Genomic DNA, 17,372 nt, shown 5'->3' on the forward strand with positions numbered 1-17,372 from the left:
GGTTTTCAGTTGGGCCATTAAGTTACTTGTATGTGATGTTACAAATTTCTTCTTGAAGGCACTTAGTGCTATAAATTTTCCTCTGAGCACTGCTTTCAATGTGTCCCATAAATTTGGGTATGTTGTGCCTTCATTTTCATTGAGTTCTAGGAAGTCTTTAATTTCTTTCCTTATTTCTTCCTTAACCCAGCTGTCATTGAGTAACAAGTTGTTCAGTTTCCATGTGCATGTAGGTTTTCGGTTATTTCCATTGTTGTTGATGTCCAGCTTTAGTCCATGGTGGTCCGATAGAATACAAGGAATTATCTCAATCTTTTTATATCTGTTGAGGCTTGCTTTGTGACCAACTATATGGTCTATTTTGGAGAAGGTTCCATGAGGTGCTGAAAAGAAGGTATACTCTTTTGAGTTTGGGTGGAAAGATCTGTAGACGTCTATTAGGTCCATTTGATTTAGGGACTCTGTAAGTGCTTTTATTTCCCTATTTGGTTTCTGTCTAGTTGTTCTGTCCCTTGGTGAGAGTGGGGTGTTGAAGTCACCCACTATTAGGGTATTGCGATCAATGTGTGGTTTAAGCTTTAATAATGTTTCATTGCAACCTATCTTCTTATATAAGTTTTAATAGTAAGCCTTGAATTGTCTTAAATAATCAGAAAAATAACAATGCCCCTGGTGTACAATAGCTACTGTTTATCCATGCAGGATAAATAGGGGTAACAGCCAAAACAGGGTTGACATTTGAACCTTACCGTGACTTCTCAGGTGTTCTTGGCACTGCCCCAGCTCATGATTGTTGCAATATGATGATCTTCGTCTATACAACCAAATGAACTACTGAATTTGAGAATGCTGGTTTATCTCTTCATAAATGTATGATTTTGCAGTCAATCAGCAGATTTCAATCATTCAGTCGTGCACGTGCACAATGCTTGCGCACACACACACCCACCATCTGAAAATGTCCTCGCTTCTATTGTAAAAATAGAAAACCAGTTTCCACCTTCCTGCTTCTCAGTGTCTGTGTTAATAGACACTGAGGTTTTTAAATTTTTTATTATTTATTACAATTTATTCATTTTGTATCCAGCTGTAGCCCACTCCCTTCAACCCTCCCAATCCCACCCTGCCTCATTCATCTCCTCCCATGCCCCTCTCCAAGTCCACTGATAGGGTAGGTCCTCCTCCCCTTCCCTCTGACCCTAGCCTATCAGGTCTCATTAGGACTAGCTGCTTTGTCTTCCTCTGCCCCCGTGGGAGTGCAGCCTTACCAGGCCACAGAGGTTTTTGAAGCACTCCCTGGCCTCAGGAAACCCCACCCCTCTCCTAGCAGCACCACTAGCCCAAATTCCATGGTTCACTTTGTTAGCATCATTTTCCTTGATCTACCTTTTAAAACGGAACTTTTTTTTAAAGCTCTTTCATAAGCCCATTTTTCTGATGCTTTACACACTCTCATCTAGATAATAATCACACTCTGTGCTGATAGTTGCCACTAACATCTTGTTGTCAAAGAACTTGATGTCTGTCTTGCCACTTCAGACACATGTATGGCCTTCAGGTCAACTCCACTTGGCCATCATTTGGATACCTCAAACTGAGTGTGTCCAGACAAAACTCCTCATGCCTTGAAGGCTGCTCCTTCACGGCATCATTTCCTATCTCAGGAAATGGCAGCCCTCTCTACCTGGCTCATCAAGCCAGGAATCTATGATTAATCCTTAACTCATCTCAGTGGCCCAGTTAAACACTGAGTCCTCTAATTCTATTTCTGAAATCAGTACTTTTTATTTTTAATTTTTACTATGAATTTTAAAAACACATTGTGTGTCATGACCTAGCCAGGGTGTGTGTGTGTGTGTGTGTGTGTGTGTGTGTGTGTGTGTGTGTGTGGTCACGTATGCATTTCCATATCACTAAAACTTCCAATTTACAAGCTAGTTTGATTCATCATATGCAAGCTCTTCTGACTTTTTTTCTTCTGTTATCTTGTTTTTGTTTTTAATGTTTGTAACCAGTGGTTACTGGCAAATACTGAACAACCAGTGCTTCAGGGAACAAGGAAGGAATGCCTGATGTATAGTATTTTCCCTTATGTAAACAGTCTCATTCTGGTTGAATCCAAGCCACCATCTAACCAGCTCACAAACTTCCTAAATATTTAACAATTCACCCTCATTACCATCTCTAGCATGTCACTGCTTATGGCCTACACTTTGATAGACAGTGGTCTATATATTTTATAAAACTATTAATTTTCATTTTCAATACTACTACTTCTGTTTAAGCCATCACTATTCCAGATAGAACTGGTTTTCAGTTCCAGCTGTTGGCATTTATTTAATATAGTTCAAAGACTTCATCCTCTCCACACTTGATAGAATCTAACTTTTGAATGATTAAAAACATCACCAATAGTTTGACACCAGCCCCTCCTGGGCTCCTCCCTTATCTCAGAAAAAAAAAAAAAAAGAGTGTTTTCTTCTTGACTATTTTAGAGTGTTTCCTTTTTCTTGGTTTAGTTGCATATTCCTTTTAGTTAGACTGTTCTTTCCTCCCATCTTTAGTCAACTAATTATTCCTCATCTGTCAAAGATTAAATAACTTCCAGTCCATCTACTCATTTTCCTGCCATGTAACAGGCATGATGGTAAGTGCTAAGATGACAAAAGAGAGTCAAGCTATACACCACTTCTCACCTCAGAAAACATGTCTTCTAGGTCAAGTAAAGTTATAACTCAAATTTAAGTACTAGAAAAGGAACTTTAAAATCACAAAGATCTATGGTTCTCTAAAAAGGTACTACATATGAACTAACCTGGTGGGTCAGGTGGGTAGAGGGGGACACACTGACTTTCCTGAGTAGAATGAAGGCTGTTCATTTGTCACAGTAGAATTGGGACATCTGGAGATAAACACAACTTCAGTAGTTTGAGAGATGGGTAGAAAGAGACGCACATGGAAGTCTGCATGACAGGAGGAAACATGGAAAGCCAGGGGACCAGATGAAAATTGGTATAACTAGACTCTAAAGAGTAGCAGAGGAAAGGAGTGAGCTAGAGCCAGACAGACAAGTGCAGGCCATTGTGAGTTAAGTGTCTGTACAGTAATGACAGGCTAAAAGCGTGGACATAGCATAAAAATGTGTTCATATTTCTGATTGAGAAAACCCACTGTGCCCACTGCGCAATTAGAAAAGGAGTAAAAAGAGAAGACACAAATTAGAAACCATTGCATTCTTCTGAACCGAGAAAATTGTCATACAAATTAAAATTGTGATAAATTGAAAAAAAAAAGATATGTTGCAAAGCTGATTGAGGTAACTTTGATCAGACAGGGGAAGGTACGGACTATGTCTGATGAATGGGAGAAATGTTGACAGGTGTTTGAGTTGCATTCTCAGAGATGAGGAATTTGGGAGGTCTGTCCAGAAATTGATATAACGTTGGCTGTAGATAGACTGAGTTGGAATCGTATTTAAGATGTGTAAAATGACATGCTTTGTGAACTGAGAATATTTTCTTGGACATAGAAGAAAACTGCATAGGGATACAAGTTTGTGAAATATCTATGTATGTAGTGGGTGTGAAGCCATGGCAATGCATTTATCAACAGGGAATGCATAGCATTAAAGGGGGGATTAAAAACTAAGCCTCAAGGGAAGTCCATAGATGTCGAAATGGCTTAACAGGTAAAAGTGCTTACTGCTCTAGCAGAGGATCAGTTCCCAGCATGCACTTTGTGACTCACAACCTCTGTAACACCAGCCCAATGATCTAACATCCTCTTCTTGCCTCCAAAGGGCCTAGACAAGCACAGGGTACACTTACATGCATGCAGACCTACCAACATTACCCTTAAAGTAAAACCATAAAATCCACATTTTGTGGCAGAGTAGTGAATAGTGAACTACAGAGAGGGAGGGTGGGGGGAGACAGTGGTCAAAATAGCAGGGGACAACAGGAGAGAGAAATGGTGGCCAAACTAGCCAGCATACTATATTGGGTATCAAGAATGATGCTGAGGCCCTGGAGAGATGGCTCAGTGGTTAAGAGCACTTTTCTAGGGGACCCATGCTCAAGTTCCAGCATCCACATGGCAGCTCACCACTACCTGTAACTCCAGTTCCAGGGGGTTTGGTGCCCTCTTCTGGCTTCCATAGGGACTGTATGCACAAGCTGCATAGACATGCATTCAGGCAAAGCAATCAAACACTTAAAATAAAATAAAGACTGTACTTTTAGAAAGAATTAAGTTAGGTTGGCAGAGGGGCAATATGATGTAAGGATACAGAGTAAGTGGATATTCACCAGTTAAGAGTTTACCTAGGAGAGAAGGAGAGACAAAGAGCAATGGTGAAATTGTTGAAAGCTTTTTTATTGCACATTGATGAAAGTCATTTGAACCTATCAGCTATAAAGGAATGGCTTGAAAGAAAGTTGAATATACAAGAGAAAACACAATGATTACTTGTTGTACATACACAGTCTGTTTAACAGCAGGAAATAATCCCTGTGTACTCACAGCACTCATGTTCTGGCCTTTGTAACTGTTGTAGGCCTTAGCTTCTAGCAGCTGAGCCATCTCTCTAGCTCCTGACCCTTGAAATTGTGCCCAGACTTGTAAGTGCTCATGTAATGGCTTGGTCTCTCACAAGACTGTATTTACAAGGCCAGGCATTACCTCTGCCTCATTGACTGCTGGGTCTCTGTGTGCAAAGGGCTCAGATGGGAGACATGGATAAGTGTACATTTTTTTAAATTTATAAATTTGTAATAAATGAACTAGAAGTATATTTAATAAAAGAGATAATCTAGAAGTCTTATAACACTGATCAATATATGCTTCTGTGTACAGATATGAGTATGCAATGTGTGCGTGCACACATGCACCACGGTTGTTGATTGCTGAAAATAGAATTATTAACATAGGTGCCATTGCCTTAAGCATAGATATTTGGGTACTTAGATGAGAAAACTTTAAAAATGAGACAGCAATTGAAAGCAAACCAAGAACTAAGAACTCCCCACTCATAGATGAGCAAGGCTATGAGTCATGTTTGTGCAGAGAATTTAACTGTGATAATATCAAGGAAACAAGTGATAAAATCCCAGCCTGTTAGGACAAGTGGGTACACCGTTCACACAAATCCAGGTGTAACCCCAAATAACAGGACTTTTGCATCTGTATCTGGGTGATTTGATGACCTGCAAAGTCAAAAGATGAGAGTGGGGAGGAGAAATATGAATGTTTTGAAACAATATCAAGTGCCTCAAGAAAAACAAGTGCGGGCAACAAAAAGGAGATCAAGCATGGATGAGAGAGGGACTCTGGAGGCCCCACTCCTAATTGGAGAGCTGCTGGCGGGTGGAGAGTGGGTTTTCTTCAGCAGTGTGGCCACTGTGAAGTTCTCTGTGCACCTACAAACGTCCCCTACCTGTGCTCATGCAAGCAATCCTAATTATTTATATAAAAGGAAAGAAGAGACATGAAAGTAGAAATGGGACTTGTTGGGAAGAAAGAGAGAGAATGGCAGGGTGTTAAAAGAAAGTAATTAGTGGGGGGGAGCGTGATTATTATACATTATATACATGTGTGAATTTTCAAAGAATGATTTTAAAAATTTAAAAGGGAAATCAACTGTTCATTTCTTTCCTGGGTTTCCCAGTTTTTTTAGATGTTGTTTAGCTTGGTTTGAGGTTATTTAGTTGTGAAAATGGGGCAAAATACCCCTTACCGGGGGTTTTATATGATAGATCATGTGAAAGTACTATATGAAGTCCAATTGTAGCGGAATCAGAGTGTAAGAATGATGTGTAGGAAGCTTAAATGGAATCATCATCTGTCCAAGGTGGTGCTGATGTGGTAAGTGATCATGGAATTCTGAAGTTTGAGGAATGATACAGACTGGACATATAAACTTAGAAATTACCTAAAGACACAGAGGATGTGGCCATTGCTATATCGTTTGACATTATAAGTTGGTCCATGGAGATCAAAAGTGTATTACATTATCTAAGGGGCAGACCTTGGGCCTGGCAACAGAAGCAATCCAAGGAGCTGGAAATGTAAGGCCCAGTCCCCCGAAAGAAAATGGAGTGCCAGGAATAGGTATGCCAAGTATATTAACATTCATCGTTGAATCACACCCCCAGTGTGATTGAAAATGGAGGAAACAGTTTTACAGTGAGTCAGGTCACAATTTTGTAATTGGTTTATAAAAATAATTTACTATTTTATAACAATAAGTTGGGGTATGTTGCATATTTTCTACATGGACACCTCTTGGTGGCTGCACAACACCTTCTAACCTTAGTTAAAACTAGAAAAGATCTAACTGCCCACAATTTATGAACTAGCACAACAGGTCATATCAAAAGCTCACCCTCTGCTTCCAACAATTTAATTTCTGTTGGTCTCCACAAGTGCTTCAACTTAAATATAAGTTTTGTTAACATTTTTTAAAATTCTCTCATATATTATATCCTGACCACAGTTTCCTCTTCCTCTTCTCCTCCCAGTCCCTCTCCCATTATCCTCCTCCACCTGCCCTCTTCCCTAGATCTGCTCCTCCTGTTTCCCTTCATAAAAGAACAGGCCTCTCAGGAATATGAACTGTACATGGCATAACAAGCTAAAATAGTACCAGGCACGAAACCTCATATTAAGGCTAGATGAGGTAACCCAGTAGGAAGAAAGAGGTCTCAAGAGCAGGCAAAAGAGTCAGCGATAGCCCCTAGTCCCACTGTAGGAGTCCCACAAGAAGACCAAGCTACACAACCATAACATATGCAGAGGACCTGGCTCAAACCCATACAGTCTCCTTGATTGTTGCTTCAGTCTCTGTGAGCCACTATGATCCTTGGTTAGTTGATTCTGTGGGCCATGTTCTTGTGGTGCCTACTCCCCTTCCTCCCCCTCTTTCTCAGATCTCCCCAAACTCCAACTAATATTTGGCTGTGGGTCTCTGCATCTGTTTCCATCAGTTGCTGGATGAGGCCACTCTGATGACTCTTGGCCTAGGTTCTGGTCTACAAGTATAACAGAGTGTCATGAAGAATCAGTTCATTGACTGTGTGTGTGTGTGTGTGTGTGTGTGTGTGTGTGTGTGTGTGTGAGCATGTGCATGCTTTTTAACAAATATTTTGGCTTGTATAAGTCAATACCATGGAAACAATGAACCATTTGTAGGTATGCACTTACATGTTATGGTTATGATGTCTAGCCCTCAAATTTTCCATCATCTTCAACACAAATTCCCCTCAGTCCTCTGTATATTAGTCAGTGTTCCATTGCTGTTACGAAGCACCTGAGAACAGCAGTTTAAAGAAGGAAAGGCTTACTAGCCATAGCAGTTTCAAAGGTTTCTGTCCATGGTCAGCTGGCCTGGCAGCTTTCACGAATAAGCAGGTAGGGCTGGAAAGTTACTCATCTCGTGAGGACTGTAAGGAAGAGAGAGAAAGGGGCCAGGGATGAAAGTATGCCCTTCAAAATCAGGCTATTCCTGTTCCAGAAACAAGACGGTTTCCTGTGCCAGAAACAAGACGGTGGCAAGTGAGCAGGCACAAATGTTTTAGAAGGAAGTAAAAGCAGAATCTAGAGATCAGAGAAGCAGGAAGTGTGAATCTTCAGAGTGACGAGGTGGCGGCTCCGGTGCACGCAGTTCATGGTCCTGTCTCACCGGAAGGCAGCAGGGAAAGATACCTGGCATGTACTCTGCCAGCTTTAGTACAGGGTGATTGCCTAACGCTACATTGTTCCATTGTGTAAAGAGGAGATTAAAAGGATTGAATAACAGTATTAAATCACTCTGCAGTTTCTAATACCTGACCAAAACTGTTTAAGTGTCATTAAAGACAAGAAGACAGTGCCAGGAAGGAGGAAACAGGCAGATGTGTCACTCGGTGTAGTGTGGGGTCCTGATACCGCTCCTGGGACAGAGGAAAGACCCAGCAAAGAAAGGCAGTAGTTTGGTTAGTGCTGGTAGGCCATTGTTGACTCCTTACTTGTAGTAACTGTCCTAGAAGTATACAAGATGTTACCAGACTTGGTGTGGGGACAAACAGGAGCTCTTTGCTGGTGTGATGGGCTTGCATTTGTACCACAACAGCTTTGACATTTGTCATGTCCGTGACTCCATCTTTGTCTCCTTTCCAATTCCAATGCAGGGTGTGCTGGATACATCATGTCACCGGCATGTGGGTGTACCCCTTCCTGGAACATATTGGCTCGGGGGCCAGGATCATCTTCTTTGGATCAACAACCATCCTAATGAATTTCCTGTACCTGCTTGGAGAAGTGCTAAACAGCTACATCTGGGATACGCAGAGAAGTGAGTCTCGTCGGGGTACATAAAGCAAGAGCAGTATCGCCTCCGAGAGCCTTGGCTGAGGGAAGCTGTGGTGGCAGCCTTCTCCCCAGTCTTCCACACAGGCTCTCTACAAAAGCTTCATTTCTTATTACAGTATTAATTTAGGAGCTGCTGGCAGTATTACCTGAAAGGTTTGTTTCTCACTCGGTCTTATTAGGTAGTAAAACATCCAAGCCTAAAGATAAAAGAAGCATGCTCATAAAATTATATAGAAAAAAAAGACAGTGTTAGCGGGGGGGGGGGGGGAGTAGGGCCAGGGCCAGCTTTGACTACCAGAATCCTGCTGTCGTGAAAGGACCCTAAATTAAATAGAAAGTTATCCAACTATCTTCATTAAAAGTCACCGGGCTCATTTTTTATGTCATCTTTTCATGGATGTGGTAGGCTCAAAGGAATCTCGTGACTATGAAACCAGAACTATAAACAGTCTAGGTGGCTGCCTTTTGCCAGAGTGGAAGGTCATGGAGAGATGCAGTCATTAAAGCATATATTTCATTGCTGCTAAAGCTCCTTTAACCTTTAACTAGATTTCTCTTGTGTTTCTATTTTTAGCAAAGCCTCCTTCTGGGCAAGGCACCCAATCTTACTTAAGCTGTGCCAAACCTGTCCAAAATCTATGTAAGAATACATAAGCGCAGGAAGGTAAAAATGCAAGAGCTTGAACATGTAGTGATCTGAATCCCTCATGAAAACACATCCAGAGGCTTGGTATGGGGGTTGCAGAGAGATCTGGGCACCCCTCAGACACAGTCGTCATTCTAGATTCCACCTGTAAGTGGACTTTGATCCATGAATGCTGAGCAGCCACTGAGGGCCAGTCACTGTGCAGGAGCTCAGACCACTTGGCTAATAAAGTGGTGCTTCAACAGTCACTGATTCAGACTGGTTTTGTGTGCGCTTCTTCCGAGCCCATGTGAGTGAACGTGTCAGCCAATGCTAAGTGGCCCCTGCTTTCAGTCCATTCAGGCCACAGCTTGGAGAGCCAGACGTTAATCCTTCCATGGTGTTTCCACCATTCTCCAGAAGCAGTTATCATGTCTTTCACATAAGATGCAAACTTCCCTCACCTTCTTCAGAGAACAGCTGAAGTTAGATTTAAGCTAGTATGTGTAGTCCAGGAAAAAAATTCTGGCTTCCTCTGTCCTCTTGATGTGCTTGGTTCTGGCAGACATTTGGCCATGACTCTGCTAGTGCATTGAGGAGATGGCCTGAATGGCAGAAGAGATAAATATCCAATCTAGACTGGAAAATGTTGCTTACTAGCAGCCTTAAATGAGGAGTTAAAAATGAATAGTGACACTGAGTTTTTTTTCTTTAGGTTGTTTTTTTTGTTGTGTTTTATTTTTTAATTTGCAGTGCAACTTAACTAGTCTCTGTCTTTTTCTTACATGGATGCATGAAAGTCAGTCACCATTTCATAACTTATTTCTGTTTACAGAGAGATCTGGTCCACCAAAGGTTCTCTTTCTCTCTTCCTCTGTGTGTGTGTGTGTTCATATGTTCATCTGACACTCATACTTGCCTTGCCATCATGTCTTAGAAGCAGGTAACTTTTGTCTAGCTTCAGAAGGTCACATGAAGCTGAAGAAAAATTTTGCTTATATACCTTAAATGTCATTCTTCAGACCTCATCTTTTTTTTTTTTTTTTTTTTTTTTTTGGGTAAGACAGGGTCTCTTGTTACCCAAGAACTAACCAAGCAGAGTAAGCTGGATGGCCAGTGGGCCCAGCTTCTGTGTCTGCCTCCTCAGCAACTGGGATTACTACTTCATGCAGCTATGCCCCCTTTTAGTGCTTGTTCTGGGGATCAATCACGGGTCCTCATGTTTGCAAGTACTTGGTTGACAGCCATGTCTCTCATCCTTTCTCCTACATTTACATACTAAGAAATGTCATTCTGTCTGCATAGTGGGATTTTTTTTTTTATTTGCCAACACTTAAACTTGGAAATTTTCATGTCATAGCTGGACATCCTCTCCTTATCAAGTATTTTAAGATCTGGTGACACGGATCCCACTTCTTCCTGTCAACAGTGGATTTGAACTGAGTAACAGTTGCCATCTTTAGATTTCTGTCTAAGTTTCCCTAATTCTCATCTGGCACTTAGTTGATTTCACAGCTGAGTTTGCAACTGCAGATTAAAATTAGTCTGGGCATATGTGTGGGTGTGCATGCACACGCACCCACCGCATGCATGTGTATATGCATACAGGTGTTGCCTACAGTATAAAATATGTTTCCACACCTGCCCCCAGCTTCTTTACTCTTCTGTAGAGAGCATAGGACATATCAGGAACTCAGGCATGTGGCTATCTAAAGGGGGCCTTCTTTGCCTTCGTTACCTACCCAACAGTGAAGACATGGTATATAGTTTAACTCTCTCTTCATGCCCGTGTTTCTGGGTGTGGTGTTCCCCTCACATGATCTATGAGAAGTATTTTGGAAACAGTGTTTTAGATCTGTGCCAGCTCCTCACCTATGGAAGTCAACCATGGGTGAGGATACCTGCCCAGAACATTGGTTCATATTCTCCTGCCTCCTCCAGACTCAGTGAAGCTAACTAGGGTGGAAGTTGGTAGGGGACAGGAATCCCTAACGTATGCACTAGAACAATTCCAGCCTTCATGACTGATTGCTGGGGGACCCTACATGTTGATTGCTTTTTCTGCTAGTCCTGCTTTCAGAACCTCCTCTCAGAACAATTATTATCAACAAAGATTGACCCGTCCCACAGGTCTGTCACCGGAGATCCTGAATGGGGGAGTGGGAATAAAAAAGGGGACAAGGGCACGAGAAATGAAGACCAAGACAGTATCTCTGATCAAAGTCTCTGTTTATTCGAATTTTCCATACAACTACATAGGCAGAAGCAGAAGGAATGTAATTGCCTTTGGCAGGGCTACTAAGTGAGTAGAAATCACAGGATGGCCCACCAAGATGTGCTAATAATGGTAATTTGGAAAGTTCCTCAGAAGAGTTACTCAGGAAGCCCTGAGGGAGAGGAGGATTTAAGGTATTTCAGGAAGATGATCTTATCGAAAGCCCCAGGTCAGCCAGGAATGCACTATTGTATCTGGGCAGTAGTCCGGTCAAGCCTGATGCCAAAATTCAGGGGCAGCAAGGTGCCAGAAGGCCCCCGACAGAAGATTAGCTGGAGTGTCTGCCATGAAACAGACACTAACAAGCACCTGGCTGTAATCAAGAACAAAACCTGGCTGTAATCAAAGGCTCTGCACTCAGGGATCTAGACATTTACAAAAGAATACTAACAGGACCAGAAAGACATTATTTCAAGTTCTTTTGTTTGTTATTGCTATTGAAACAAACTCACAAAAAGTACTCAAGAACTTTGGGGAAGATTAGGGGAAAAAAATGTTTAACTAAAAGCAAAAGCAAAAAAAAACAAAACAAAAAAAAAAAAACAGATGGAATGTCTGGATTTAAGTATATTTAGGACAGTGGCCTAAGCAATTTCATTTCCAGGAAAATGAAACATCACCAGGACAACAGACAAAGCCTATCTGATCTAGTACATACAAGTCCTTCAGGAAAAGCAGATCTGAATGGGTGGGCTCCTGCAGGCAGATCTTGGGTTTCAGCATGCCTGAGTATGGGACTAGGAGTATAGTCAGGGGTACAGTGGTTGAGTCTGTGGAGTTGCTCTCTAGCCTGAGGCAGGCAGGGAGGGTTAAATGTATATAAGCAGAAACAGCATCTATGGCTAATTAGAGCCCATGAGCTTTTTAAAAATAAATGTTAACATAAATGTTAAGACTTCTTTGGCTTTTGGAAATGCAGAATCTGATCTTAAGAATGGACAGGACTGAAGTGAAAAATAAATGGAGCTGTTTAAGTGTATCAGCTACATGGCTCTTGGTGCTGAGGGGCTGGTTAAGCAATCCAACTGGAGTATCCACCATAGAAACTAATACATCAGGAAGAAGCCTGCCTCAGGGTCCTTCTCCCCGAAGCACAAGGAGCTGGCTGTGTCTCAGAGATGTTAGGAAAGGGTGGAAAGAGGGATCACTGAGGGTATTTCTGGAAAACACTGTAAATGGCTTTTCTTCTTAGCTTAGGAGGGAGGGACAGAAAGGTGGGTGGAAGTTAGCTGTGGTGGCCAGAACCTCTGTGAGCAGAGATGGCCTAGGTGCTCAGTGATGCTCAAATAAAGCTTTTGCTTCTATTTCTAGGTATGGAAGAAGAGAAAGAGAAGCCTAAGCTGGAATGAGATCCCAGGCTAAGAGGAGAAGCAGAAAGAAGCTGCCCTTGCATCCTTTGGGCCCTGGGCACTAGCAATGAGGACACAGAACTTCAGAGGGGGCTATGACATCAGTTCTGTCTCCCTGGCCCTGAGGGAGAGCAACTTTTACATACAAATATATACAAAATAGGACACATTGCCTTTGAAAAGAACTCACCCTAATTTTTTTTAAATTCTCTTTCCAAGTTCATTATTGATGATTTTTTCTAGCTTTAAAACTAAAGTTGAAAAAATTTCATTTCAGCAGTAATTCCATCTAATCGAGAAAAAAATCAAATGTACTTTTTGTTGAGGAATATCATAAAATTGGAGGAGCAGATGTGGATTGAGGATGGCGTGATGACTCTAGGATACAGAATGGACCTGAGGGTACAGGACAGGTAGTTCCTGTGGTGACAGTGTCACACTTGTCTCAAATGAGTAGTGTTAGTAATAGGATCTGTGAAACACTTCCCAAGTGTTACCATTAATAAAGACCAACCAACCCAAACCTGGTCTGCATGGTCTATCTCAGTCTTTTTTTTAATTTGATTTTGTTTATATATATTTATTACAATTTTTTCACTTTGTAGCCCCACTGTAGCCCCCTCCCTTATCTCCTCCCAGTCACACCCACCCTCCCTCTATGTCCTTTCCCTAGTCCCCTTCTATCTGACCCTAGCTTATCAGGTCTCATCAAGGCTGGCTACATCGTCTTCCTCTGTGGCCTGGTAAGCTGCAACCCCCTGGGGGAGAGGTGATCAGGGATTACCTGATTGAGTTCATATCATAGACATCCCCTGTACCCCTTACTAGAGAAACCAATTGGAAACTGAGCAGCCAATGGGCTTCCTTTGAACAAGGTCTAGGTCTTCTCCATGCATAGTTCTTAGTTAGAGTATTTGTCTCTGCAGGGCCTCCTTGCCCATGTATTTTGGCTCTGTTGTTCTCCATGTGGAGTTCCTGTCCCCTCCAGGTCTTTCTATCTCCCTCTGATGTCCCTCAGTGGAGGAATGGATACAGAAAGTGTAGTACATTTACACAATGGAATACTTCTCAGCTATTAAAAACAAGGAAATTATGAAATTTGCAGGCAAATGGTGGGAACTAGAAAACATCATCCTGAGTGAGGTAACCCAGAAGCAGAAAAACACAAATGATATATACTTATTCATAAGTGGATATTAGCCATATAATATAAGATAAACATGCTAAAATCTATAGCCTCAAGAAGCTAAACAACAAGGAGAACCCTAGGGAAGATGCTTGATCTTCATTCAGAAGGGCAAGTAGGATAGACATCGAAAGTAGGAGAAGACAAGGAACAGAACAGGAGTCTTCCACAAAGGACCTCTGAAAGTCTCTACCCACCAGGATAGCGAAGGAGATACTGAGACTCAGGCAAACTTTGGGCAGAGAGCTGGAATCCTTATGGAAGAAGGAGATAGAAAGACCTGGAGGAGACATCTCAGATTAACAACTGGTTGGAGTATCTGTTCTCACTTTGCTTCTTTTGAAGGAAACCTGTTGAAAATAGAGACTATACCTCATTCATTCCTGTGCTTTTCTTATTTTAAAAGTGGTATGTTTTAAAATTTCCAGCAAAAACACTTTAAAACCTAACTTATAAAATCTTGATCATAATTATCTGAATGGTGGAAAACAGTGTCGTACCAAGTATAAAATATTACTTAGTATAAGTTGTTGGTTATACATACTAAGATAGATCAACAAGTGATATAAAACCATTTATTCTAAAAATGACTTAATTGTTGACACAATTTTGGAAGTACTAGAAACCTCCCCCAATAATCACCTACACATGCATTTTTTTTTAACTACAACCACTTCATAAAGAAGCATGATTATCCCCCATTGACTATTGGAAAGGGCTCAGGACCCTCGAAAGAGAAAATTTTGTGGAGGCGCCTGATAACTTATTTACAAATAATTTAAAGAAGCATGCATTAGAACTAAACATGTCACAAAATATACACCAAAATTTAAACACTATTTTCTTAAAATTTTCAATTAATAGCTTCAACTAATAATTTCAATTTTTATGCTTATAAAAAATCTAACAAGTTGCATAAAATACTTGGAAGATCTCCAAACTTATTAATATGAATAAGCACAAAAGAGTTTAATTTATGTGCTGAAAGAAATAGATTTTTCAGAAAAGTTCTCAAAGAAAAACACAACTCTACGCTGTACATCACAAAATAACTTCATCCTGCAAGACTGCAAAGAGATTATTTGAAGGACATATGAATGAAATGGAAACAAAACAAAACAAGGATTTCTGCAATCCAGACCCACTCCTTGATGGTGACCTGAGAAGAATCTCCATATTGGTTTGCTATCTCATGGAGCCAAAGCTTACAGGCAGTAAAGATGCAGAAATCTACTGCAACAGAAAAGTAGAGCAATACCGCATCCTTGAGGATAGCTCCTATAAATTAACAGTGCCATTGTCAGTCTGAGAGCTACCTGTTCAAGACCATGAGACTTTTCCTTACATAGGAAACCTGGAGGAGAGGACTGAGTGAACTTTGCTGGTAAATTCATCTTTGGGTCTTTGTATACTGAAATCCAGAGCTGTTTCTGTAAAAATTATAGGGATAGAATTTAGATTCTAGTTGATTAAGGACAGTTGGTGGCTTTTCCAGGTGGTAAAGAAGCTGAGGTAACCATTACAGAATGCTATTTCAAGAACAGAACTTATCTAGACATTGCGAAGGTTGAGAGGAAAATAGAATCCCAATGTGAATACCCTCACTCAGTGGTTCTTCTTGGCTAACCATAAGAGAAAGCACCTCTGTCTCCCACTGTCACAGGAAAGAAGAAAGCCAGGAATTTGAAAATGAGTTTGTAGGTCAAAGGATAAAGCTTGCTAGTCTATGGCTTCAGTGGCTGAAATTTCCTCCTTAAAGAATCGTCTGAAGAGGGAGAAGACATATGGTGGGGTTTAAACTTGCTATATACCCTACAAACAGCAGCATAGGCTACAGAGAAGAAGGCTTCAAGAGCTGACTGAACTCACGGCTCAGGGCCCAGGACAAATAGTATTTGGTTTCACCCTAGCACCTTAGGCTATCTTGTATCAGGTTTGTGGTCACCTAAGAAGTGTCAGGTAAGGGTTCTACCTTGTGGAGTGGATCTCCAGTCAAATCAGATACTGGTTGTGTCACCAGTGTGGCCATTGTCCTCACATATCTTGAAGGCAGAGAATACCATTGTGGATCCCAGGGTTTGAGGCTGGGTTGATGTTTACTCTTCTCTTTTGGTAGAGAACAGAGCGTCCTCCTGTAGTAAAGACGCTAGAACATAGGGGTGAAGGCTTTACGTAAGTACCACCTTGACGTCTCCGTGTTCAGGGAGCTGTGTAGGTTTTGCCTTTAGCAATGAGGCCTTGCAGTCAGTTTGTGAAGAACAACCTACAATCTTGGCAACAGCCTGGAAGACTGGATTGTTGGGGATTCCCATAGGATTCAACAATTCAACCAGATAAAATCCAATCCTGGGGCTGGAAGCTGAACTTGGTGACTAGAGATGGCCAGTTGGGGCTCTGTTTCCCCTATCGTTTGGGGATTATGTTGCCTCAAACTGCCCTTAATTTTAGCTGTCTCTCTAGGTATTCCCTCTCTTATCTCCCTCTGTCCTTCTCTCCATTTGATCCTCCCATTCAGTCTATCCATAAGTATTCTAGTTCCCTTTCCTAAGAAACCTATATGTTCCCCTAGTTCCTTAGTCTATACCCAACCTCCATAGTTACATAGATTATAGGGTGGTATCATTGATATAAGAACTAATCTCCACGTATAAGTGAATACATATAATGTTTATCTTTCTTTTTATCCCTAACTCGGGATGCTTTTTTTCTAATTCCATCCATTTGCCTGAAAACTTCATGATATCATTTTTTAACAGCTAAGTAATACTCCATTTGTGTGAATGTACTGCATTTTCTTTATCTGTTGTTTCATTGAAGGGGATCTATGTTGTTTCTAGTTTCTGGCTATTATGAATAGAGCATCAATGAATGTGGTTGAACAAGTGTCCTTGTAATAAGATGAAGCATCCTTTGGGTATATGCCCAAGACTGACATAGTTGGATCTTGAGCTAGATCAATTCCCATCATCCTGAGGATCTACCACACTGATTTTTAAAGTAAACTATACAAGTTTGCATTACCACCAGCAATGTAGGAGTGCTCCCCTTACTCCAAATTCTTATCAGTATGAGATGTCACTTGTTTTATTGATTATAGCCATTAAAGATGTGGAAATCTCAAAGTAGTTTTGATTTTTGTTTACCTAATGTCTTAGAATGTTGAAAATTTCTTTAAGTATTTCTCAGCCATTTGAGTTTCATCTTTTGAGAATTTTCTGCTTAGATTTGTATCTCATTTTAAGTTGGGTTATTTGCTTCATTGGTATCTAGGGTTTTTTTAGTTATTTATATATTTTGGATATTAGCCCTCTACTGGATGTGTAGTGACTAAAAAACTCTTTTTCCATTCTTGTAGGCTGCTGCTCTGTCCAAATGATGGTGTCATTTGCCATGCAGAAGCTTTTCTGTTCTATGAGGTCCCACTGTAATTTTTAACAGCAGCAATGCGAAAGCAGTATGTTCGTATCATTAAAACTGCTTAGTTTTGTGCTATATCTACAAATAATAATAGCCAACACATGATTAATATCTAAAACCAATATTTAGATCATTGAGTGACCAGTACTGTTAGCTTTTCATAGCACAAACTGG

General features: G+C 41.0%; 1 protein-coding gene across 2 annotated transcripts in view; it reads left to right on the forward strand.

The window, feature by feature from the left end:
• Positions 1-13,118, forward strand: part of Aig1 (androgen induced 1) — a 259,955-nt gene extending 246,837 nt beyond the window's left edge. For both annotated transcript variants that reach the window (XM_055627715.1, XM_055627716.1), the window contains 2 exons: positions 8,166-8,329; positions 12,558-13,118. In XM_055627715.1, coding sequence (XP_055483690.1) covers positions 8,166-8,329; positions 12,558-12,595 — 202 coding nt within the window. In that variant the 3' untranslated portion in view covers positions 12,596-13,118. The remainder of the gene's footprint in view (positions 1-8,165; positions 8,330-12,557) is intronic.
• The last annotated feature ends 4,254 nt before the right edge of the window (positions 13,119-17,372 follow it).

Source organism: Psammomys obesus, unplaced genomic scaffold (assembly GCF_907164565.1).
Source record: "Psammomys obesus unplaced genomic scaffold, mPsaObe1.curated_primary_1811, whole genome shotgun sequence".
Lineage (NCBI taxonomy): Eukaryota > Metazoa > Chordata > Mammalia > Rodentia > Muridae > Psammomys > Psammomys obesus.